Raw genomic sequence first — 26,449 nt, 5'->3', positions numbered from 1 at the left:
GAAAGAGCATATTTGGGCACTAGACACATACTTACTGATTGTTTTCCAGGCAGTAAGTACAAGTCCCAAATTTAGTTGGTACAAATTCAGCTGTAATTACAGTGCACTTTGTGGAAATGCAAAATAAATAAATAAACAAATAACAGATTTATCTAATACTAGCTATAAACATAAATAATCACATGCCACATTTTCATTAGACGAGCAAAACAGGTCTCTGAGTAAGTGAATCTCTGCTGGGCTCAAATAACATACATAGATAAAGTCAGCTGAAAAATTAAAAAGACACAATATTTCTCCCAAAGAAATACTGCACTTATAGCGTCAAGGTGACTTTGGTGACTACTGCTTAATGAGAAAATTTGTTCTCTAAAATCATGGAATATCAGACATTTTGTTGTTTGAAAATGTATCAGTAATAATATATCCTTCCTTGATTAGTCATTTCAACACGGAGCCATCCTCATATTCCAAACCCAGTTCAGGGCCACAGATAAGGGGTTTCTGGGACAACATTTAGTATCTATGTTAACTTGGTAGTTTCTAAGCTAACATGATCCAAGTCGACATTGCAGTCCAGACATGATTTGAATTCTTTGCATATAGCCGTAATTGGCTTTGAACCTATAAAAATACTATTTCACTTAAATTTCACCTATATTTCCCTTTCTTTAAACTCTTCTAATAAAAGTATCCATTCCTTTGAATGGTGAGATGCCTCACAGCTTCTCTGTTGTATGACCTCACTCACTATAGACAGGAGTCAAAATCATAAAAGTGATTTGGGGAGACTGCAGATTTGTCAGACTACAGGTGATCTAAGGTTGATAGGGCTAATAGGAAACTCTTTAAAAGAATGTTGTTCTCAATTAACCTTTGTTTCATCAATGTTATTTGTTCACAATCGTTTGTGTGTACATATTGAAACGAAGAAGGTTGGCTGCTATATGGTAAGTCGACATCTGAGTAAATCACAAAAAAGAATTTTAACGCCATCGATCCATTATCTAGGCCAACATCTGACTGTAAAAATAAGGGAGAGATTGAGAAAGGTCTTCTACTATTCTGTTTCAGTGGAATAGCAGCCTGGAAAAACGCATACGCAAGCTCACTCCCTTTCCACTCTTCAAATACGCTCGGGGTGGTCTACCGTGCGCCGACAACTACAATTCCCAGCATCCTGCGCGGTGCGGGGACGGAAAGCCGGGACTGTGCCAAAGAGGTCCCGGAGGCTAGCGGGCCAAACCCGGCCGCTCCTCTCTAAGTAGCTTTGCACCTCTTTCTGCCCGCCGCGTCGGCGGCGTCGGCGCTCACATAGAGGCGTGTCACAGCGGCGCGAAGCGGTGCTGGGCGGGAAAGGAGGTCTTGGCGGCGGCACGGACAGCAGCGACAGCGGCCGCTGCAGGGACAGCAGGCGCGGTGGTGCTGTCAAGCGGTCGAGGAAATGGGAGACCCAGGGTCCGAGGTGTAGTGGCGCGCCGGGGCGTGGGTTCTCCCAGGCGGACCGCCAAGGTCTGAGGCCTGGTGCTCGGCAGCAGCCGCGGGGCGATGCCCGCAGCGTCTCGAGCCGAGCCCAGGTTTGGGGGCTAGTGCAGGTCTGAGCGAGGAAGCAGCGGCAACAATGGCCCCCTTCCGCCCCCAGCCCCCTGCACCAGCTCCAGAATTCCGTGTTGCCGCTGCTCTGCCGGTGGGAGTGACTTTTTGAGACAGGCTTGCTCTTGATAGTAACTTGCATCCCATCTCCTGGAGCAGGTGCATTGGTACCTTGTTTTCGTCGTCCAGTCCCTACAGCCCCAGGTATTCAGAGGCATAACCGGACTGCATCGAGTTGTGTTCTTAGTCGCGTTGCGTGGAATTAGGCTCAGTTAGGTTTCCTTTAAAGCTCTTCATTTTACGTTCCTTTAGGGAAGATCTGTTGCTGCAAGTACGTGGCTGTACAGATAACCGTGTTTTGTTTTATTTATTTATTTATTTTTGTAGATGGTAGAATCTGTCTCTCCAGCTGGGCCTGAGGCATCTGAGTCCACAGCGGATGAAAATGAAGATGATATTCAGTTTGTTAGAGTAAGTAGCAATGACGTTCGGGTTTTTCCCAGAGTCAGAGACTGTGTGTGGTAAGCCATTATGTGATTAAACCTCACTTGTTCATAATTCAGCAAATATGTATGCATGCCCGATAGGTACTAGACAGTGTGAGCATGGCATAGGATTAGAAAATTTACCAAAATTGGTCTCTGAGCAATTACAGTTAGCCATCTCAGGGACTGTGGCCTAAAGTACATGTTACAGTTAATCACTCTTCTCATGCCTTCATTTAGAGCCATTTTAAAATTAATCTACGCAAAGTTCTAAGCTCTTAAGACTGTTTTGAAATGGGGTAAGAATACCTTCTAAAAGATGACACACATCTTACAGATGGGAGGGACAGCTAAAGATGAGGAAAGAGATAGAAAACAAGGTTTGCAAGAATTCAAAACCTAAGCATTATTGTAGCTTCATAATATGAAGGCAGATAGCTTGAAGGTCTCACGAACCTCTGCGGTCATGATGTTACAGCATAGTTCAACAATTGATGTTCATAATGAAGATCCCTTTGGGACAGTAGTTTTCAAGCAATATTAAGTGTAAACGTGCAGGTTCCCAGACTGCACCCCAAACTTATTGAATCAGAATTTGAAGGTGGGTACTGGGAATCTGTTTTTTGGCACAAATGCAGATATATATGAATCTCTGAACACACTTTATAAAGCATTGGTTTCGAAAACCGAAGGGGGTGTTATGATACATTTGGTATAATTTTCACCCAAAACTGTTACAAAGGTTCTATTTAAAGTGGTAATTTTGCTAGCTAAAGTCGCTCCTACTTGAAACCACTCTCTAATTTCTGTGAGGAGTTCAAGTTTGCTATTACAGGTGTATTTTTTTAAATGAGTGTTTAATATGTGTATGTTTTTTAGTTGCTGTATGTTTAACCTCATAAATCACTTGTATTTTAAATCAAACTATTTCCTCCCTAAACATTGTGATGTTAATATTGTTTATTGTTCTAGTAAGGGCTCTAGAAATTCTTTATAAGATTATTTCCTTGACATTCTTTTCCATTAATAGTGCATGTGGTACCATTTTCTTGACACTTGGAACTTATAAATTTGGGGATACCAAGAGGGTTTGTATGCTGACTCTGCCTACTCTGTGGTGAGGAGTAAATGATGTAGCTGTGAAAATTGAAGAGCCACAGTGTCTGCTTTTATACTGAAGAAAAATTGGGAAGAGGATTCTACAGGTCTATAGGAAAAGTTACTTTGATTTCTCCTGACAGTGATATAAAGACAGAAATGAATGAGACACCGTAATCTTGATGGTATTTTGTGTAACCATAATCAGGAGTGACACATGTTTATGATCTGCACACCTTATTTGAGAAACACAGAAGGAATCTACAAAATTAAGTTTGGAAAAATAAATAGGTATAGGTAATTACCCTGAGGAATAAATAATTATATTGTACATTCTGACTGAGTTAATATATCAGCTTATGTTTAGCTGAGGTTTAATACCCTTAATTTAAATTTCATTTTAAATATAGAGAATTCTTTGTATTATGCATCCAGAGTTTTGTACATCCAGCTTGATAGAACCTCTTGTATTTAGTTTCATTTGCAAATAGAGAGAAGATTGAAGATTTGACAGCCCCATAAGGAAACGTGAATTAAGTATTCTAAGTGTAATTCTAAGTGCAGTACCAGAAAGAACCTAGTAAAAATATTCCTATGCCTTTAAATGCTGCCATATTTTTTTTTAAAAAAGGTAATTTAATTCTTCTCTAAAATACATTTAGAGACATAATTTATTTCCTCTTTAACCCTACCTTATGCTGGGCTCCACCAGGATATGCTTATTTCTCTGTGTTTTTATAGTACCATCCAGAGAGATGAAGTGCTGCCAGGGACAGTTCTCTGCTTGAGGGTTCTCCATATACAAAAAGAAAAAATTTTATGTTCTTTTTATATCTTTTGTCAAGAAGTATGTTGCAGCTTAATGTGTTCTGGTTTGGATTCCTCAGTCTTTTCGTGTAAATCTAATTTTCCAGCCTTCGTCTGTATTGTGGCACAGCATCCTCTTTGTATTCTGCCATATGCTTAACCCCAAACTAAATAAAATGTGCTGAAAGAAAGAAACAATAAAAATTTGGCAGTACAAAAGAAGCGCTTATCTTTGGTGTAGGTTTTATGAAGTATACATAAAAGAGTGTACTTCTTCATTGTTCTCCTTGCCTTCTATTTTAGTACTACATATATCATTTGTCTGGATTATCTTGTTACTAGTCTTTCTACATTTAATAGTCTCCTAATCTTCCAAGAGCTCTGATGTTCCCATCTCAACATTATTTATTGATCCTTTTGCCTATAGAATAAAATCTAGGTTTCTGACTGTTTAAGGCCTAATCTGTGTTCAAGGTAGTATGTATGTAAAGAAAGAACTGATTAAAAAAAAGGAATCAAGAAGATTCAGGTTTCGATGTTTGATTGAATAAGGGTGTGGAAGAAGAAACAGAGCTACCAAAGAACTCCATGATTTTTAGTTTAGCTATCTAAGAGATTACTGATAAGCACCCAGTTAAAAAACACTGTACCATGATATCTATGTCTTTTTAAAACTACTCTTATACTATTTTCCATTTCCAAAAGAATCACATGGCTTTATTCCTCTGTAGAGTTAGACTCTTTTTGAATTTTGCTTTCATTACATATTCATATTCATCAACTCTGAATCTTTTCCTATGCTGCTTTTATTTCTGATTATTCTGTGCCACTACAAGGCCTTCTCAGAAGAATTCTTGCTAATTCTAACAACAAAAAACTCCACTGATTGTAAATGCAAGTTTGGTTTCGATGATTGTTCATGACTTATACATTTGCTCTCTTCCTTTTTAGGAAGGACCATCAAGACCTGTTCTTGAATATATTGATCTGGTCTGTGGGGATGAAGAGCCTACCACCTATCATAGTGATGTGAGTATATTATATTTATGTTTTCTCATTTCTGTGATTAGGTGCAATAGTGTGCTGGAGGTGGATTGAACTGGCTTGCTAGAACCAGTTAAATTTTCAGGAAGTTCAAGAGCTGATTGTTAAACATAGCCATTATTAACAATCGCAGTATATAAACTTACAAGTAAATTATTGTTACATTTAAGATAATAAATACTCAAAACTCATTATGTCCTAATATCTATACATTCGAGGTATTTACATCTGTTGTATCTGTATGGTAGAAATACTATATTACTCCCTTCAGCATGATGGCAGGATTTATACCAAGGTAATCAGTAAACTAGAAATCAGGGCTTGATTTATTGTTGATTGTCTAAACTTACAAAAGTGAATATAAAATGTTGATGCAAATTAAACCTAAAAATGAGATACATCTCTAACTGCTAGGCTGTCTGCTACACAAAAAATTGAGGAAAATCTTCAATATTTAAAAAATCTTTCATTGATTCAACAAAGATGTTAATGTTGTCATTGATAAATGAGTGGAATTCTGATAAACATCATCATTATTTTCACTTTCATCGTATTCATTAATGTAAATAAAGATATCAACCACTCTTCACTTTGGAACTATATTCATTTGCAAATCATATGAGCAACTTCCTTGTTGAATTGGATGATAAACATAGTCAGATTTTGTGACATTGGCTATAGAATTTTAAAAACCGATAGTGGATTTTTCAAGAAATAGTAATTTGTATTGAAGTTATAAGTGTAAACTAAAAATCAAGGTAAGTATTTTAGTTTAAATTTCAAAGATTATACAAAGAAATTATTAATAAAACTTTTTACATTAACCCTTAGAGTGTTAACATGAATTTTACTTACATGTAAAATTATTTTTCAGATTCTGTTCCCCAAAATGCCAAAACGACAGGGTGATTTTTTGCGTTTTTTAAATGTGAAGAAGTTGAAAACAGACACAGAAAGTAATAATAGGAACAAAAATCATTGTGGATTGCCTAAGTTGAAGGAATCACATTTCAAATATGTTGAAAAACCAGTCATTGAAGAAAAGCCATCATGTTCATCAAAGGAAGAAATAGATAACCTTGTGCTTCCAGATTGTTGGAATGAAAAACAGGCATTTATGTTCACAGAACAGTACAAATGGCTTGAAATAAAAGAAGGTAAATTAGGATGTAAGGATTGTTCAACAGTTCGGCATTTGGGATCAAAAGCAGAAAAGCATGTTCATGTGTCCAAGGAATGGATTGCATATTTAGTAACCCCTAATGGCAGTAATAAAACTACTAGACAAGCTTCTCTGCGAAAAAAAATTAAGGAACATGATATTTCTAAAGCTCATGGTAAAATTCAGGATTTGTTAAAGGAATCAACTAATGACTCAATTTCTAACATAGGGGATAAACAAAATAATAAAAATATTGATGCTACTGTAAAAGTTTTCAATGTTGTTTACAGTTTAGTAAAACATAACAGACCTTTATCTGATATTGAGGGGGCAATAGAATTACAAGAGAAAAATGGAGAGGTAAATTGTTTAAATACAAGATACAGTGCAACAAGAATAGCAGAACATATTGCAAAAGAAATGAAGATGAAGATATTTAAGAATATTATAGAAGAAAATGCCAAAATCTGCGTCATAATTGATGAGGCATCTACAGTTTCAAAGAAAAGCACCCTAGTGATTTATCTCCAGTGCACAGCTCAGTCAGTACCTGCACCAGTTATGTTATTTGTTGCTTTAAAAGAATTGGTGTCAACTACAGCAGAGTGTATTGTCAGTACGTTATTGAGTACTTTAAATGATTATGGTTTTACTAATGAATATTTGAAAGCAAATTTAATTGCATTTTGTTCTGATGGTGCTAATACAATGCTGGGAAGAAAATCTGGAGTAGCTACAAAGATGTTAGAAAATTTTCCTGAAATCATTATTTGGAACTGTTTAAACCATCGATTGCAATTGTCACTTGATGATTCAATATCAGAAATAAAACACGTTAATCATTTTAAAATATTTATTGATAAAATTTATTCCATTTATCATCAGTCTAATAAAAATCAAAACAAGCTTTTAGAACCTGTAGCTAAAGATCTTGAAATTGAAATTGTTAAAATTGGCCGGGTAATGGGACCAAGATGGGCAGCATGTAGTTTACAAGCTGCCACTGCAGTATGGTGCGCATATCCTATATTATATCTGCATTTTTCTCATTCTTATTCTGGTTTGGCAAATAGATTAGCTAATATTAATTTCTTGCAAGACCTTGCTTTAATGATTGACATTCTTGAAGAATTTTCACTACTTTCTACTGCATTACAGTCGAGATCAACTAACATTCAAAAAGCACAAAAATTAATCAAACGCACCATAAGGGCATTGGAAAATTTAAAAATTGGTACTGGAAAACATGAGTCTCAAATCGAAGGTCTGATTAAGTCAGATAAGTTTAAAGATATTCCATTTAATAAAAATAATAAATTTAAAGCCCTTCCTAGGAATTTGTTACTAGAAAATATAATTCAACACATGAACTTACGTCTTTTATCTGACAGACAGTATGAGGAAAGTATTTTTAATTATTTTGATTTGCTAGAACCTTCTACATGGCCTTACGAAGAAATAACTTCACCATGGGTAGCTGGTGAAAAAAAGTTATTTCATCTATGTGAACTGTTAAAATATGAAATTGATTTAAAAGATTTTCGAGAATTTGTAAGTAATAACATAAAATCAAACAATGTTTCAATTCCTACAACCATACAAAAAGCTAAAAAGATAGTTGGCACTATTGCAATCAATAGTGCCGAAGCTGAAAGAGGTTTCAATTTAATGAACATAATTTGTACAAGAGTAAGAAATAGTTTATAGCAGATTGGGATGCAATTCCATTTGTAAAATCCTGGTCTAATTGCAACCATAGGTTGGCTACAGATACAAGAGTTAGGCAAAAATCATCAAAAGCCTTTTATGAGAATCAGTTGGCTATATGGAACTTAAAATAAAGAGTATTTATGCTTTTATCATTTGTAAGTAGTGTGCTATACATCTTTTATACATATACATAAATTTTTTTTGAAAGCCAGCTGTTAAATTTTTACCAGTTTGTTGCTACTTAAAAGACATTCACCAAAAACAAAGTGGATGTTTTTTTTAGGAGGGATAGGTTTTTGGTGATTAGCGCATACCTGCTAGAGTTGACCATAACACATATTTCAAGGAGTCCTGTACAGAAAATCCAACCATTTCCACTTTTGCTTTGTTTTAGTAAGGAGGCAAAAGAATAACATAATCCAGATAAATTCTAAACCCTGGAAATTACGTCAAAAGAAATGGAATAAAAACTGTAAGCCTTTTGACTCTTGTCTTTCTCATTTCTGTATCTGTTCTGCCTAATATAGTAACCACTAGCTACATGTGACTATTAAGCACTCAAAATGAGTTCAGTAGGACTAAGAAAGTAAGTTTTTTATTTAAATATAAAAATGAAAACAGTGTAAAATATTTTTGTTTAACTTAACTTTTTTTTAGAAATATGTTTAACTTTGTTACCTTGTTTAAAACGTGATTGTTGTAGTGTGCCTGTCAAACTCCTGTACCATGTCTAGTGTTACATAAAAACATTACTGATTGAGTTAGTGTTGACAGATGGATTCAATGCAAATTATTTTTTTCTATAAATCAACATAACATGTTTATCTAAACACTTTATACAGACAACAGGAAGTAGTGATATTTATGTAAATTGTAATTGGTAATTGAAGTACTTATTTTAATTATAATTAAATTATTTTTCTAGTTTAGACATGAATATGAACAAATTTTAAAATTTAAAATGAAAGCATACTGAAAAAGTCAACTGGAGATGCAGAAACTAGTACTACAACTGGAACAGTAAACAGACTAGAAGAAGGTATGTTGCGGATTTCATGATAAATGACAATTTCAGTTTGCTGTGACAGAAAAACAAGCTGCTATTTACTAAAAAATTAGAGACCAAAGTGGACAATATTGAGATAGTTTTAGCAAATGCATAATGAATGAATGAAGTTATTTTTCACAGGTCAAAAAAGAATATAAGTTTGGCCAGATAGAAAACAGCTTAGATTCTTTCATGAAAAAACTAGTTTTAGATAAATAGGATAAATTATTTGTTTTAATTTATTCAGAAATTGTTAGAAAATTATGAGTTAAAGCCTAAACATGTTTTATTAAAAAAAAAAAGTGATAAGTCATCAAATATTATAGAATACAGGACCTAACAATAGTAAAGATTAATTAATTCAAAATCCAAAAAATTGCAAGTATTTTTCTTTAGTTTTAGATGAGTTATGTAAGAGACACCACCCAAGTAATACTTTAAGTATATTTTGTGTCACAGGACTTAGAAATTTGTGAAGAAACCATTTTGATTCATGGCCTAAAAAATCAAACTTGTATAGCTATTATTTAATCTTTAACATTTGTCAGAAGAGTTTCAGCTAGATGAGAATAAATTATTTTCTGTCACAATAAATGGTGTTCCAGCTAGGTTAGGTCAAAAGTCAGATTTCATTGGAATTTTTAAATGAGCCTGATGTTTCCCTTATTTCTTTGTTCCACCAAATGATACAGTTTAAAAATATTTGTGCTTAGTTTTCTAAAATGGTTTCTGACAGATGTCATGGTTATAATTGTTAAGTGTCCATTATATGAATGCAGTGCTATAAATCAACATCAGTTTATAGGCTTACTGAAGAATTAGGAGACAATGAATTTAGTGATCTTGTATAGTCTATTAGCTGGTTGAATTGTGGAAGAGTGCTACAAAACCTCCTGTACTGTTAATACCAGTTCAAAATTTGCAACAACAGAAATGCTAGCCAAATATTTAATCATCAAAGAGAAAATGGTAGTTTGTTTTCTCCCCAATATCACATGGTATATGAATGATCTAAATTTGAAGCTCCAAGGAAGAAAAAACCAGCTTATACTCTACCTAGACAAGTACTAAAATTTATTTTGAAATCAAAACTTTTAAAAATAAAAATTTTACACATTATTCTAATATAAATTGGTATGTATAAGATTTTAACTATATTTGACAGTTATGCAAATGTACTACAAAACTACAAGAAAATTTGAAAAATGTTTTATTGATAAATTTAGAGTTGCTTTTTAATTTACTAATAACTGAATTCAGTGTTAACTATACTGAGCTGACTCGAGATTTATTGACTTAGACAAATGTAGTTTTCAAACTGATATGTTTTTGCTCAGAATGCAAATCAATTCTTTTTAAAATTATGAATGGGATTTTCCTCAGCGTGGATGTAAATAATAAAGGGAATGATTTTCTTTCAGTTATTAGAAAACTTAACTCTTTGGAACAATTTGGGTGTATGAATCCACTTTTTCAACTGTAAATTTATGAAATTTATATACAAATCAAGTATTTGTGGTAAAGAAGGCATTCAGATGAAACAAGCGATGCTTTAAGTGTTAAATACACATCAAATTTTAAAGACAGCATGTAAATTATCACATTAATAACAATATGTTGAAATAATATTTTGGATATACTGAGTTAAATATTAAAATTTATTTTTACTTTAGAATTACATATGTGGCTTACATTAAACAGTTGACACTTAAACAACATAGGTTTGAACTACATGGGTCCACTTATATGTGGATTTTTTTCAGTAAATACTGTAAATGTATTTTCCTTAAGGTTTTCTTAACATTTTCTTTAGCTTTATTGTGAGAATACAGTATATAATATATATACAATATATGTGTTAAGCGTTTGTTCTCAGTAAGGCTTCTGGTCAACAGTAGGCTATTAATAGTTAAATTTTCTGGGAGGTTAAAAGTTACATGTGGATTTTTAACTGTGCTAGGGGATCAGCACCCCTAACCCCTGCATTGTTCAAGGGTCAACTCTAGTTCTATTGGACAGTACTACTCATTATCATTGTAACTCTCAAATCTGGGTTTCTTCTATCCAGACTTCACTCTTGACTTCAAGATCCATAGTCATCTGCCTTTTTATAATTTTCACATTGTTTCCCCATAGGCATCTCAAACTTGAACATGGCCAAAGCAGAACTTATCAATCCCTTACTGTATTTGTTTTGGAGAATGACACAATCTTTGAGCATTGTGCTCAAACTAAAAACTTGGAAGACATCTGAAACCTTTTCTTGATCCTCTTTCTGTGTCTCTTCTACCTTTTAAATATCTCTGTAATCTGTATTTTCCTCACTATACCCATTGTGGTTATCTTATTTCAGGCCTTTGGTTTTTTTGCTTAAATTACTATAATAACTTCCTAACAAGTCTCCCTATCTTCATTCTCGCCCCTTCTTAATCCACGCTCTGTACTCAGAATGGCCATTCTAAAATACATATTTATTCTTATAACTTTTATTAGGAAGACAGGAAGACATTCAGACTCAGATAACAGAAAACCCAACTTAAATCACTGAGGTGGACTTATAATTTTGAATAGCAAGGGATCTGGAGATGACTGCAGGCTTTGCTGAATGGCGTCATTGCTGTGTTATCTAGGATGCTTTTGGTCTTGCCTTTAGCATTACGAGATGACTGGCATAATTTTAGACATACTGGGTTTAAGGCAAGTTAAAGGGTAGAGCAAGCCCTGGATATCCATCAGGAAATCAAAAGCTTTGCCAGAAGTATTTCAAATAGATTTACATTTCACTGGCTAGAACTATGTCAAAATGGCCATCCCTCACTGCAAGGGAGGCTTAGAATGGGAGCTTTTCCCTTTCATAACTTCTATAGTAAAGGTAGACAGGAGAGAGGAGAGTGGCGGTGGGTTAGCCTGTCTGTGAAGTTTATCATATTTTTCCTCTTGAAAATCCTTCACTGGTTCCCCACTTTCTTCAAAATACTGAAGTTCAACCTTTCTGGTTCCCTTATAATAAAAGTTCAGTCTTTTTGCCTTTCTCCCCTAGTAGATAGCAAGTTTCTTGAAAGGAGTCTATAACCCTGGTTATTAGCAGTTCCTAGCACATTGTAAAGGCTCAATAAACGTTTCTTTAGTATTTGAAGTTTCCTACATATTAGTTTATTTTTATGAGTCTTTACATCTCCAAATATTTCTACTTCCCAGTGGACTTCTAAGGGAAATAAAATGCTCTTAAATTTCAAGTATGTTTTTATGCCTTAATTAACATTTCATGGTTACTTTGAAGATATATTGAGGTACCCTTAAAATGAGTTGAAAATATCTCCTGTTTTATTTTTTACTGTAGAGATTTTCATGGTTGCGACAATTTTTAACAAGAATTTTAATATTTAGTGTTTTTTAAAAGTTGCATTTGGTAATATGAAAAACACAGACATCACCTTATAACCAACTTACTTTATAATCAGTAGTGTCACCAGTTTCATTGTGTAAATTTCTGTTTTGGTGTCAAATGATATTTCTTTACTTTTCATGACTTAAATTAGGAAGGTCAGAACAGTCTTAATATGAAATATATGTATTAGTCCATATAAGGGTTAAATAGTGCTGCACTTTGCTAATCTTCAAGTTCAACTAATTTTGAGAAGTAGTGCAAGTTTGACTGAAAGGCATGAGATATGGTAAATAGAGAAATATAAAACCATTTTCTTGTTAATTTCTTTAAAATAAAGCAAAAATTATAACATGGTTTGTCATATGTACTAGACACATGACAACTAGAGCATAAAAGGCGGAGTGGTAGTATAGAGAAGTATATGGTTACAATGTTTCTGTGTATTAAGTAGTGCAACATTAACTAGGTAGAAAGTTAAGAATGAATCATAATTTTTAGAATAACAATTTTGAAAAGAATGCAAAGAGGTATAACAAAAAGATAAAATGAAAAATTTTTAAGTGTTTAAATTTTTTAAGTTTGGAGAAGGTATAGAAGAACAAAAAAAAGAAGACAAACAAAACTCATACAATTGTAGTTATAAACATAGCCATAGCAATAATTACATTAAATACTAATGGTCTAAACATACAAATTAATAAGGCAGAGATTACCGAAATGAGTAAATAGCAGACCCAACTATATCTATCTATAAGAAATAGATTTTAGATATAAAAATCACAATTTGAATGTAAATGGATGGAGAAATGTACTTTGCCCTCTTCCTCACAACTAAAACCTTAAACATTACATATCAACAAAAGAAGACTGAAAGATGAAGGGAACGCCAATAAACTAAGGACCCTAGAACTCACGGAATGACAGTGATGAGTTCCCTGAATTTTCTGTTTGCCTCATATATCTCAGGCTTGGAGCTGAAGAAGCTAGCAACTTGGAAATACCAATGAATGCAGGCAGAAAAAAAAGCTCTGCAAAAAACCTGCCCTCTATAGTCAAAGGATCAGGAAAAGGTAGGCTAGCAAGACAGAAAACATTATTTTACACAGTAACTTCTGTTCTTCAGCAAATGCTGCAGAAAGAAATGTGGCTTCGCCCTCACCCAATCTGGCAAAGACTAAATAGGGAGCCCAGACTTCCGTCTTTGCCAGCTTATAATGAATCCCACCCCAGTGGGCTGGTGTCAGAGGGAGTCTAATGGAGAGCCATGACTTACCTTTGCCCAGCATTAAGGATCCCCTCCTCCTACCTCAGGTGTTAACAGAAGCTAACTTAGGGAGCTGGGACTTCTTCATTACCTGGGAGTGACAAAGCAGAAACATTCCCCTTTCTGTTCCTAAAGTGGTGTCTGAGGAAACCAACTAAAGCAGAAAGTTTAAGAACTGGAGTCTCATAACATAATACCAATATATCTAGGTTTCGATTTAAAAAAATGTCATTCCAAAAACCAGTAATATCTTGACTAAAAAAAAAAAGATGCCAACATTGAGTTGACAGAGATGTTAGAATTATGACACATATTTTTAAGTAACTGTTATTAAATGCTTCAACAAACAATTAAGATCATGCTTACAAAACAAATGAGAACATAAAATATCTCAGCATGGAAATAGTCAAACAGCAAAGAAATAGGAGATATGAAGAAGAACCAAATGGGAATTTTAGAATTGAAAAATACTATAACCTAAATCATTCAATAAATAAACACAATGGATTGACTTAACAGAACAATGGGTGGGACAGAGGATTCAGTGAACTTGATAGAATAAAAGGACCCAGCCACAGGAACCTGTGGAAATATGAAAAGGAACTAATATTCATGTTATGAGAGCCGAGGAGTGGAAAGAGGGCAGAGCTAAAAAAATATTTGAAGAAATATTCTCCAAAAATGTCCCACACTGAGCAAAGACAGAAACCTCAATTTATGAAGCTGAATAAACTTTAAACAGGGTAAATCCAAAGAAATCTACACCTATATATATATCAGAGTCAAACTTCTGAAAACTTAAGGCAAAGAAAAATCTTGAAAGCATTGAGGGAGAAAGACACCTTACATATAGGAGAAAATAATTTGAATGACAGAAGAGGCCAGAAAGAAGTGGCACATTTTTCAAATACTAAAAGAACTGTCAACACGAAATACTGTGTCTAGGGAAAATATCCTTCGGGAATGAAGGAGAAATTGAAACATTCTTACGTGAAGGAAAACTAAGAAAATTTGTCATCAACAGACTATGCTAGAAGAATGGCTAAAGGAAGTCTATAAACAAACCATTAAAGGAGGAATCTTGAGACATAAGGAAGTAAATACAGTAAGTAAAAATAAGAGTAAACATGAAACAGAAGTCTTATTTGAAAGTGGACTTAGATTAGTAGTAAGTGTATGTTTCAAATGCTAGAGTAACTAAAATATTTTTTTTAAGTATAATCGATATGATGAGAGGAGATAAAATATAATCATAGAAAAACTATCGGTTAAAACCAGAATAGGAGGAGAGTGGAAGACAAAACAAAAGAAAGAACAAGGTCACATATAGTAAGGTTATAAATGTTGTATAAATCCATCTATATCAATAATCACTTTAAATGTGAATGGTCTAAATATACCAATTAAAAGAGAGTGTCAAGTATACACAGAAAACAAGATCCAACTATATGTTGTCTATAAGAAGTACTTAGGTATAAAACTAATAAAATATGTATAAGATCTGTATGAGGAGAACTCATGAAAGAAATCAAAGTTCTCAATAAATTCCAGTTTCATGGATAATAAAACTCAATATTGTTAAAGATGTCAGTTGTTCTTACTTGATTTATAGAGTCAGTGCAACCCCATTCAAAATCCCAGCAAGTTACTTTGTGGATATCAACAGACTGATTCTAAGGTTCATATGGAAAGGCAAAGGCCCAGAATAGCCAACACACTACTGAAGAAAACAAAACTGAAGAAAAGAACAGTATTGAAGAAAAGAAGGGGAAAAAAATAAATATGTGACTTCAAGATATATTATAAAGTGATAGTAATCAAGGTAGTTTTGGTATTGGCAAAAGAATGAACAAGTAGATTAATGGAACCAAATAGAGAGCCCAGAAGTAGACCCACAAACACAATCAACTGATCTTTTACATAGAAGCAAATACAACTCAAAGGAGAAAGGATCGTCTTTTCACCAAATGGTGTTGGAACAACTGAACATCCACATGCACAAAGACATTGTGGTACATCTGTAGCTTAGAATACTACTCAGCAATAAAAAGAAACAAACTATCGATATTTAAAAAACTTAGATGACTCTCTAAGAAATTATCCTGTGTGAAAAAAGTCAATTTCAAACAATTACATATTGTATAATTCCATTTGTATAATATTCTTGAAATGACAGAAATTTTTAAATAGAATATTAGTGGTTGCCAGGGGTTAAGGAGGTGGTGAGGACGGGAGGGAAGTGAGTATGACCCTAAAAGGGCAATATTAGGGTTCTTGCAATGGAACTGTTCTGCACCTTGACCATATCACTGTCAGTATCCTGGCTGTGATATTGTACTAGAGTTTTACAAGATTTTCCAAGGGGAAACTGAGAAAAAAATACATGGAATCTCTCTGTATTATGTCTTATAATGCATGTGAATCTATTTTAAAGAAAAAATTAAAACACTTAAATCTTGACATGATTAATGAGTGAATCAGATACAGTACTACCCAGTTTGTGTAGTGCTATATTTTTTTCTCCTAAGTTGGTTAACGCAACAGAAACCTGAATGTAATGACACATATTCACCCCTATATATACTTTCGTGGGGGTGAGGGAATTTTCCTAAGAGTCATTATTAGCAAAGCATTGTATACTGCATATCATCAAATTTATACAAGTTTTAATGTGTCCAAGACCTAGCAACCCTTGTCCTACTGCCCTGTGATAGACTGTGCCCTACACCCTGTAGTGAGTTCAAGGAAGCAGCCATTGGCCTAGTTTTGAAGGGACAACTTAAAGATGATCTAGTAGGATCCCTCTTTTTTGTACACAGTGAACCAAAGTTTCAGGAGGTTAAATAAATTGCCATGGTCACATAGTTTGTCATGAACAAATAATCAACACTATCAAATGGTTCTTTGTATTTACTAGCCAATATTTTAGAGACTAAAAATGTGATTATCTATATAACCTTGGAGAATTGATTGATCTCTTTGAACTTCGATTTACTCATCTTTCAAAGGATAATATAATAACCCCTATATGGTTCTAGGTTTTGTGAGGCCTGTTGCTTATTGAATTTGGTGAGCTCTATTAAAAAAAAAAAAAACCCACAAAATTATGAATACACTGTTAGGTACAATTTGAAATATTTATTTAGACCAATAAAAGCATACATTTTGAGTGTCTCTTCATTTGATAACTTTGTAATATCCTTTTCTATAGAAGGAAGATAAAGCTAATTTAGAGTATCTTCTAAAATAGTTGATGGAAATTTGCTTATTTTTGACATTATACAGAGATTTCTTTCAAATTCTCAACTTTTTATTAGTAATACAATATAATTTTTATCATTGTCAAATTTGAAGAAACCTCTATTGAGTTTCTTTGATATCTGAGCTATAAGATTTCAGAGCATTTCAAATTTTCTGTGGAGTGACTGCTCTTCAATATTCTTTGAATCGACCACATTCAAAATACTTCTAGAACACATCCCAAATTGAGATGGCCTGCAATAATGTAATTATACATAGAGGAGATTTTTAAAGCACAAAGTTATATCCTAGTCAGTCCTTAACAAAATCTCAGAAATGCTCACCGGCACCTCATAGTTATAATAGGAGGGGAAAGTATAAATGAGGGGCTGTCGAAATAGAAGGAGAGGGTGATCTTACCTGATTATGATTGAAATATCTAATTTTTGCAAACTTCGTAAAAACATATAAACTTGTAAAGATATTTCTAGGGCCCCTTTTTGGGAAGATATCCATGCAAGTAAACTTAATTGCTGTTATATTCTGACACTGACCTAGTTCATTGTGTTCTTTTGAGTTTTAATGGGGTAAGGCAGACTTGGGAAATTTTCAGACACTTCCCAAGTAATCAGTGTGTGTTACCTGAAAAATGACAGAATGGTTGATAATTTTTTAAAGATAGTTGTTAAATATGTGTGTAGGGGGGTTCATTTTACTTGGTGTTTTAAAACTTCCTTAACAAATTTCTTTTGAAGTCAATTGAGACAAAAAAATAATAATTAATTTAAAATACTTTGTTTTCTATCCTAGAATTCCTCTGAATAAATTATGTAATATCTAACTCACTTCATGAATAATGGTTATTAACCATTTGTATTTTTAAATAAGATCGTTGTAGATACAAAAGTAACGTACAACTATTAATAGTATTATAAAACAATGACAAAAATTTGCCTTATTTTTTAAAATTTGCTTTTTATAGGTATTACAGGTACCCGAAACAAAGAACCTTCAGTTCTAAATCTAACATTGGATTTTGTTGGAGAATCTACAGCCTCCCTGGCAGTGAGCACAAAGAAATGTGCAGTGACAGAGACATCTGTAACATTGCTGGCTCTCCTGATGGAGCAACAACCTTGCTAAAGAAGCATTGGATCCAACAAGAGAAATTCTGGCAGCCAAATAAGCATGAACTATGTTGTTTGGAAATACACATTTCCCCATCCCAAAATAAAATTAGTATATGGAAAAGTTTTAAGTTCATTCCTATATCAAACCAAGTTCCAGAAAAAAAAGAGTTAAAATTGAAGCCATAGAGTAAAAACATTGATAAATATCTTTTTGTTCTATAAAGAGAAAGGACATTCTCAATATAAAAGCAGTTCAGCAAAAGTGGCAAAGTAAAAACTATGAGTTCCTGAATATCTGTTCTGTGGTCTTCCTCCATGGAAATGATAGTTTTGTTAAGATTTTTACCCCGTGGTTTCATTTTCATCTGTGACAGCATTTTTCTGTGAATGTCTTTCATGCATTTGTCAATTTTGCAGCTTTCTTTCACATGTTTTTAAATGAAATGTATGGATGCTGTGCCATAGTCTTTCTTGAACACATTTTTTAATGACATGATTTTTCCTGGTCCAGCTATTTGCATGTGGATTCATGGATGGTGAAAGGGGCCTGGATTCCTTTCCAGGCTTCAAACTTTTCAAAGGCCTTCTCTTTACTGTCACAGAGACCACTCATCTGGTGGGTATGGATCCTCAGAAATTTTTTTGTGTAGCCCTGCTTCTCTGACCTAAGCTGAGTCTGGAAGGATTTCTGTCACCAGCCTTGCATCCTCAGGTCTTTCGCCAGCAGCAGCAAGCAGAGGAACAAGCCCTGGCACTTCCAGGTAAGCCGTTCACCTTGAAGGGTTATGATTTTGCTAGATCTTTCTGAGATCTGCTAGGAGCCCTGTAGATACTCTGTGCCTTTGTCTCTGCATCCCAACCTCCTGTCTTCTGCTGAAGTTCAGCTGACTTTACTCCTCAGTTGTTAGATTTATAAGATAGATTTTTCATTTCTGGATGAGTTTCTTCTTTTCAGGAGGTGTAATTTTACTGGTACTGAGATCTGCCACTTATGAGCCCTGTTGAGGTTCTCCACATTTTCTTAAATTTTAATTTTAATTCTTTGGAGTTCTGCTGATTTTGTGTGTCACCTGTTTGCTGAGAAAGTGGGGCAATATTTTTTTAATTTTTGTTTTCTTGTTTCTATTTTTTCCTTGTTGCTCTTTTTGCTTTCTCTGAGAAGGAAAAGGACAGTGAGGTAACCAATTTGTTCATACCAGAGTTACAGCCAGTGTTGCTATTCAGAAGTCGAATGCAACTCGGATCCTCATTCTTTTATTCAGAACCTGTCTCCTCATACTCCTTGAGGCTCTTTTAATCTTTTCTCTGATATACTAGAATTGGATAAAAATGTGCCTGTTGTTTATCTTTTTTTATTCATTGTGCTGGGTACGTCATGGACCCTTTCAATCTGGATACTTGTATCCTTCAATTCTGGGAAATTTTATTTTACTGTTTTTGTATACTTTCTATATAACATTCTCCTCCCCACTCATCATTTTATCTCCTAGAATTCCAATTATCCTGGGAATTCAGTGATCATGTACTGAGTCTCCTATCTTTTCTCTACATTTTAAAAAAGCCTCTGGGCTTTTTTTTTTTTTTTTCCTCCTGTTTTTGAGAGATTTCCTTGGCTATATAACTTTCAGCCATCTATTGAATTTTTAATTTTGACTGTCGAAATTCTAGTTTCCACGACCTGTTTCTTGTTCTCTGTTTTCCTTTTCATTAAAATACTGTGCTTATTTCTGGATGCCCTTTATTCCTCTGGAAAAAAATTTTTTAAATATTTTCTGGGCATTATTTGTTTCACTCAAGATCCTTTTTCTCATTATCTTAAATTTTCTTTTCCTCTCCAGGGCCTGTTTTATCCTTGAATGTTCTTTTATATTTAATCTATTACCTGAGGAGCTTCATTTGCGAGTAATTGGGTAGAAAGCCATTTCTTTTTTTGAGGGGGTGAGTATTCTACATATCAGTCTGATGTTGAGTCTTTTGGTTGGTGCTGTGTTCTTCAGAAGATCCCTTGGTTCTCCTGGCTGATAATAGTTTGCACACAGGACAGGAATAAGGGGCTGAAGGTGACCATATTCCTAAAAACAGACTTTCAATGAATTCTTTTTTCACCTCTAATGCGTCCCACACCTACACTTGGTGTCCTGGGCCCTGGATATCTCCTTTTAACTTAATATGGAGAATGTCTTATGAGTTGCTACATGGAAATGAGTAAGAGGAGGGATTTACAGTTTCCGTGTGCAGTCTTTCAACCTCTCTTTGTTATGTAGAACCTTCATCTATTGTACTTGCTGTCAATTCTTTGCCTGTCTTGGGTTTCCTGTGGCAAACTGATTTGCTTTCTCTCCTGTGAAAGCAGTTACTACTCCATCTATTTTCTGTCTCCCAAAGTTTTCTCAATTGTCTAATGACATAATACCAGATAATGCCTCCTAAAGTTGTATGGATCAAATGAAGTTATGTATGTTATATGCATAACAGCATGTGGCATGTAATAATTATTCTATAAATGTAGTTATTTATTTTATATAACCTCTCAAAATCTCCAACAGTCCTAGTGATGTTAATTCTCTAGTGATAGTGCCCCCCCAAATCTGTCTTTGTGAACTTATCAATTTCTTTATATTCATTTTAGGAAAAAAAATTAAGAGAGAAATGAAATAAATTCACACTTTAATTCTGCCATTTCCATGTCTTAATTACTAGAAATTTATAAGTTATAAAATGATAATTATAACAGTATTTTCTTTTTAAAGAATATTTTGACTACTCATACATTTATTAATCCAGATAAATTCTATCATCATTTTGATTGTTCTTCCTCAATCCTTTACCCCAAAATACCCTTGAAATTTTGATGGGAATTACATTTAGGTAATTTTCAAATCTGGAAAGAAGTTATATCTCAACAAAATTCATTCTTCCAATTCAGAAACAAGGTCAGCTTATATTACAGTTTTTCTTTTCCTCAGTATACTTTTCCATTTTTTCATAATAGTGCTACACGCTTATGAATTTAATTCTTATGTATTATATATTTTCATATTTTATATGTTGTTACTCTAAATGGAACTTTGTTTTTACTTTCATAATGGATCATAGCTGTATAGAAAAATGGTGATATTTATATGTATTCCTTGTAAGTCTCCACACTATTCTCTTGATTTGGTTTTCTAGGCACAGGGAAAAAACTATTTTCTGCAAATAATGGTCATTTTACCTCCTCTTTCTCATACTTTTTGCAACTTTGCTATTCTTATCTCATAGCATTGCTTATGATTTCCAAAGATAAGAGTAGTGGTTGCAGACATGTTTATTTTATCCTCACTTGAATAGGAATCTTTTTAGTGTTGTGTCTACCTGATTACTTGTTTTGGTTAGATATATGACATTCTTTAACAAGTGTCCCAGTGATTTGTATTTTGCTGTGTTAGGATTGTACACACACACACACACACACACACACACACACACACACACACACCCCTCACACATATACTCACTAAAGGAAAACAATTATTTGGGATTCTAATATCTGAGTCCTTTGTAGTAGATAAGCTATATCCTCAGAGAAAAAATGGACTGTATTGTATTGAGAGTGGTAGAACCCAGAAGCACAAAAGGAGGGGAAGGAGGAAGAAAGGAGCTTTTCCAGGGTCATTTGCTGCCCACACAATTCCATTTTATGATCATACTAACAGTGTTTGAACACTATGCCTCATGACTTTGAAAGTAATCTATTTGGCATTATTTTCTTCTATCATGAATTAAACTGAACATGTGAACAGCAGTTAGGCTATCAGTTGACACAGAAAAAGCACTTGACAAAATTCAGCACTCATTTGTGATAAAAACAACAAAAGACTACAAAAACTTATAGTTAATATATTTAATGGTACAAGAGTGAATGCTTTCCCCCTAAGATCAGGAACGAGGTGAGGATATCCATTCTATTATTCCACACAGCACTGGACATTCTAGCCAGTACATAAAGGTAAGAAAAGTAAAAGGCATGTAGTTTGGAAAGGAAGAAAGAAAAACTCCCTATTTGCAGATTATTAGCTACATAGGTAACCTCAGGGAATCTATAAACAAACCCTTCTATGACAAGTGAGTTCAGCAAGGTCACAAGCTATGAGATCAATATAAACAGGTCAACTCTATATCTGTATCTATATCTGTCAATGATCATAGGGACACCAAAGTTAAAAATACAGTACTATTTACCGTCACTCCAAAAATATACTAGCAAAACATGTGCAGGATTATATGCTGAAAACTACACAATGCTGATGAAAAAAATTACAGGAGATCTAAATAAATGGAGAAATGTGCTGTGTTCATCATTGGAATATTCGACATAGTAAAAATGTTTATTCTCATGAAATTGATATACAGCTACAATGTAATTCGAGTCAAAATCCCAGCAAGATTTTTATTGATTTAGACAAGATTATTCTAAAATTTATATAGAAAGGCAAAGGAACTAGAATAGCTAAAACAGTTTTGAAAAAGAAGAACAAAGTGGAAGTAATCAGTCTATTAACTTTCAATACCTATTATGTAGCTACAATAAGACTGTGTGGTATTGGTGGGAGGATAGACACAGATCAATGGAACAGAACAGGAAACACAGAAATAGACCCACACAGATATCTCCAGCTGCTTTTTTGATAAAGGTGCAAAAACAATGGAGGAAAGAGCTTTTTCAATAACTAGTACTGGCCCAATTGAGAATCTTCCCCAAAATGAACCTTAACCTAAACTTCATACTTTATCAAAAAATTAACTCAAAATGGATTACGAACAGAAATGTAAAATGTGAAACTATAAATGTTTTAGAAAACAGGATAAAACTTTCGAATCTAAATCTAGACAAAGAGCTCTTAAATAGTTAACACCAAAAGCATGGTCCATAAAAGGAAAAATTGATAAACTGGACTATCAAAATTAAAACTTTTGGTCTGTAAATACACTAAAAAGATGAGAGACAAGCTACAGACTTATGAGGAAATATTTACAGACCAAATATGTGAGGGACTAGTATCTAGAATATATAAATACCCTCAAATAGTAAAAAAAAAAAAAAATCAGTTAGAAAATGGGTGAAAGACATGAACAGAAATTTCAACACACAGGCCAAACATATGGCAAGCATAAGAAAAATGGTCAATATCATTTACCATTAGGAAAATAAAATTAAACTTACAGTGTGACATTGCTACATATCAGAGTGGCTAAAATAAAAATTAGTGACACCACCAAATACTGGCAAGACTGAAGAAGCTTGATCCCTCATATACCGTTGACGGGAACGTAAGTGGTACAGCAACAGTCTGGAAAACAGTTTGGCAATTTCTTTTAAAAAAGTAAATATGCTAAGCCATATGACTCAGGAATTGCACTCTTGGGCATATATCTCAGAAAAACAAAAAATTATGTTCATATAAAAACCTGTATAGAAATGTTTTATTTCTATACAGCTTTATTTGTGACAGGCAAAAGCTGGAAACGACCCAGATGTCCTTCAACATGTAAGTGGTTAAACTGTGGTACATCCATACCATGGAATACTACTTAGCAATAAAAAGCAACAAAATATTGATACACGAAACAACCTGGAAGAATCTCCAGAAAATTATTCTGAATGAAAAATAAAGCCAATCCCAAAGGTCACATACTATATGATTCCATTTATATAACGTTCTTGAAATGACAGTTACAGAAATGGAGAATAAATTAGTGGTTGTCAAGGTTAAGGAGTACATGGATCTGGGAGGGAATGTGGTATGGCTATAAAAGGACTACAGGAGGAGTCCTTGTGGTAAAAGACAGAGTCTGTATCTTGACTGTATCAGTGTCAGTATCCTGGTTGTGACACTATGTAGTTTTGCAAGATGTTGCCATTGGGGGAAACTGGGAAAAGGGCACATGGTACCTATCATCTTTCTTGTTTTAAAACAGCTTTATTGAGATGTAATTTACATACCAAACAAGTCACCCATTTAAAGTGTACAGTTCAATGGTTTTTAGTATAATCACAGATATGTACAACTATCACTACAGTTAATTTTAGACTGTAAAATTTTATTCATACTTCTCCCTCTCCAGGCCTAAGCAACCACTTATCTATTTTATTTCTCTGTAGATTTTACTGTTAAGGACATTTAATATAAATGAAATAATATAATGTGTAATATTTTCTGACTGCCTTCTTTCCCTTAGCACAATGATTTGAAGGTTCATCCATGTTGTAGTATGTATCAGTACTTCATTCTTTTTATGGGCGAATAAAAGAGTACTCTCCCCTTTCCCTGGAGCGGGTGGGGAGATACATTCCAAGACTCTCAAATGGATGCCTGTAACTGCAGATAGTACTGAACTTTAGATGTACTATGTTTTTTCCTATACATATATACTTTTTCACTTAAAGGTAGCACTACACGGCTTCTCTTTGGCATATCCAAATTGCCAGCATCATAAATACTCTTGCACTTTGGGGCCCTTAAGTAAGATAAGGGTTACTTGAACACTAGCACTGCGATACCATGACAATTGGTCTGATAACCAAGATGGCTACTAAGTGACTACCAGGCGGGTAGCATATACAGCATGGATGTGTAGATAAAGGGGTGATTGTCGTCCAAGGCAGGATGGAGCAGTAGGACAGCCTGAGATTTCAACATGCTACTCAGAGTGACGTGCAACTTAAAACTAATAAATTGTTTATTTCTGGAATTTCCCATTTAATATTTTCAGACCATGGTTGACCACAGGTAACCGAAACTGTGGAAAGCAAAACCACGGATAAAGAGGGGACTACTGTAATCCATTGTGTAAGAATATACTACATTTTATTTACTCATTTATCAGTTGATGGGTATTTGGATTGTTTCTACCTCTTGGCTATTATGAATAATGCTGCTATAAAGATTCTTGGACAAGTTTTTGTATTGACATGTTTTTACTTCTTGAGTATATATATAAAAGTGGAATTGCTGGGTCATATGGTAACACTTACGTTTAATCATTCAAGGAACTGCCACACTACTTTCCAAGTGGAAATGGCATGAAGTGATATTTCCTCATGGTTTTAATGTGTGCTTACCTGATAACTAATGATTTCGAGCATGATTCCTGTGCTTATTGGTCATTGTATATCTTTATATATCTTTGTATATATTTGTATTCTGGATACAAGTCTCTTATCATATACATGATTCATTTTCCTCCAATTCCTTGGGTTGTCTTTTCATTTTCTTGGTGGTTTGTCCTTTGAAGCACAAAAGTTTTTAATTTCGATTAAGTCCAATTTATCTAGTGAGTTTTTAAATTTTTCAGTTATTGTGATGCAAGACAAGGCAAATCCTCCCAAGTGGGAACTCAAGTCCTTCACTGAAAGTCCTTGAGGGTTCTTGACAGTGCACAGAAAAGAATTCAAGTGCATGCAGAGTTAAGAGTCAAAAGGAAACTTTACTGAAGAAGTGATAATGCTCCATAGAGCGTGGTCTCTTCTCAGAGACAGAGAATGAGAGAGCTGAGTGAGACTGAGAGGGTCAGAGAGGGACAGAGAGACAGAGAAACAGAGAGGGAGACAGAGACCATGAGTGTTCCAGGAATTCAGTTTATATATCATTCTTAGTTTCTACGAATTACAATTTAAAGACTTTGTTTACCTATTTTCTTTTGATGGTGTGGGTATGCAGCATGAAAGGTATGCTAGCAATCCTGGCCTTTGATCTATAGGTTCACTATGATTTGGCCTCTGGGAATGAATGATTGGTTTTATTTTGTGTAGGAGATGACTTAAAGACTCTGTTTTCCCTTCACATTGTGGGTAAATGGTGGGTTAGTAATTCAAGCAGGAATCTTCCTTTGTTCTGCAGGTTTCCTCCTGGTCTAGCTTTAGGGCTGATCAGCACATTGCAGGCTCTGAATACAGCTTGATTTAACATTTAGTTCTCATGCCTCCTCCCTACATTAATTGTACTTTCCAACTCCAGAATGTTCTTGTTTTTTTTCCCTATAATTTCTATCTCTTTGTTGATATTCTCTATTTGATGTGACATCGTCATCATGCCTTTTTTACTTCTTAATCATGTTTTCCTGTAGTTCTATGAATGTGTGTATAATGGCTAATTTGAAATATTTTTTACAAACCCATTCTCACAAGCAGTTTCTATTGCCTGCTTTTTTTCTCTGTGTATGGGTTATATTTTTCTGTTTCTTTGCTTGCCTTTTAATTTTTTGTTGGAAACTGGACATTTTAGATAACACACTGTAGCAGCTCTGTGTACTGGTGTCCCCCTCCCTTCAGGACTTATTATTCTTATTTGCTCATTTATTTAGTTACTGGCTAGGTTATTTCTGTGAGTCTACTTCGCACCTCTCCCCCAGTGTAAAGCTTTCATGTTGCTTCTTAGAGAGGTGCAGCATCCCACAGTCACCAGGGGATGACATTGGTTTGGGTAGGGCTCTCTTGCTCT

At 34.2% G+C, this 26,449-nt stretch overlaps 1 protein-coding gene across 1 annotated transcript; it reads left to right on the top strand.

Annotated features, from left to right (window-relative positions):
* Nucleotides 1-1,204: 1,204 nt before the first annotated feature.
* Nucleotides 1,205-18,090, top strand: KIAA1586 (KIAA1586 ortholog). Its single transcript, XM_006926419.3, is given in 6 exon segments — nucleotides 1,205-1,465; nucleotides 1,981-2,064; nucleotides 4,935-5,012; nucleotides 5,902-7,891; nucleotides 7,894-8,938; nucleotides 17,822-18,090. Coding segments are annotated over 5 exon segments (2,310 nt in total). The 5' UTR covers nucleotides 1,205-1,444; the 3' UTR covers nucleotides 8,031-8,938; nucleotides 17,822-18,090.
* Nucleotides 18,091-26,449: the final 8,359 nt, after the last annotated feature.

This window comes from Pteropus alecto, unplaced genomic scaffold, assembly GCF_000325575.1.
Source record: "Pteropus alecto unplaced genomic scaffold, ASM32557v1 scaffold7, whole genome shotgun sequence".
Classification (NCBI taxonomy): Eukaryota; Metazoa; Chordata; class Mammalia; order Chiroptera; family Pteropodidae; genus Pteropus; species Pteropus alecto.
Note: the sequence above shows the minus strand (reverse complement) of the source record. Positions and strands in the feature narration are given on the sequence as shown.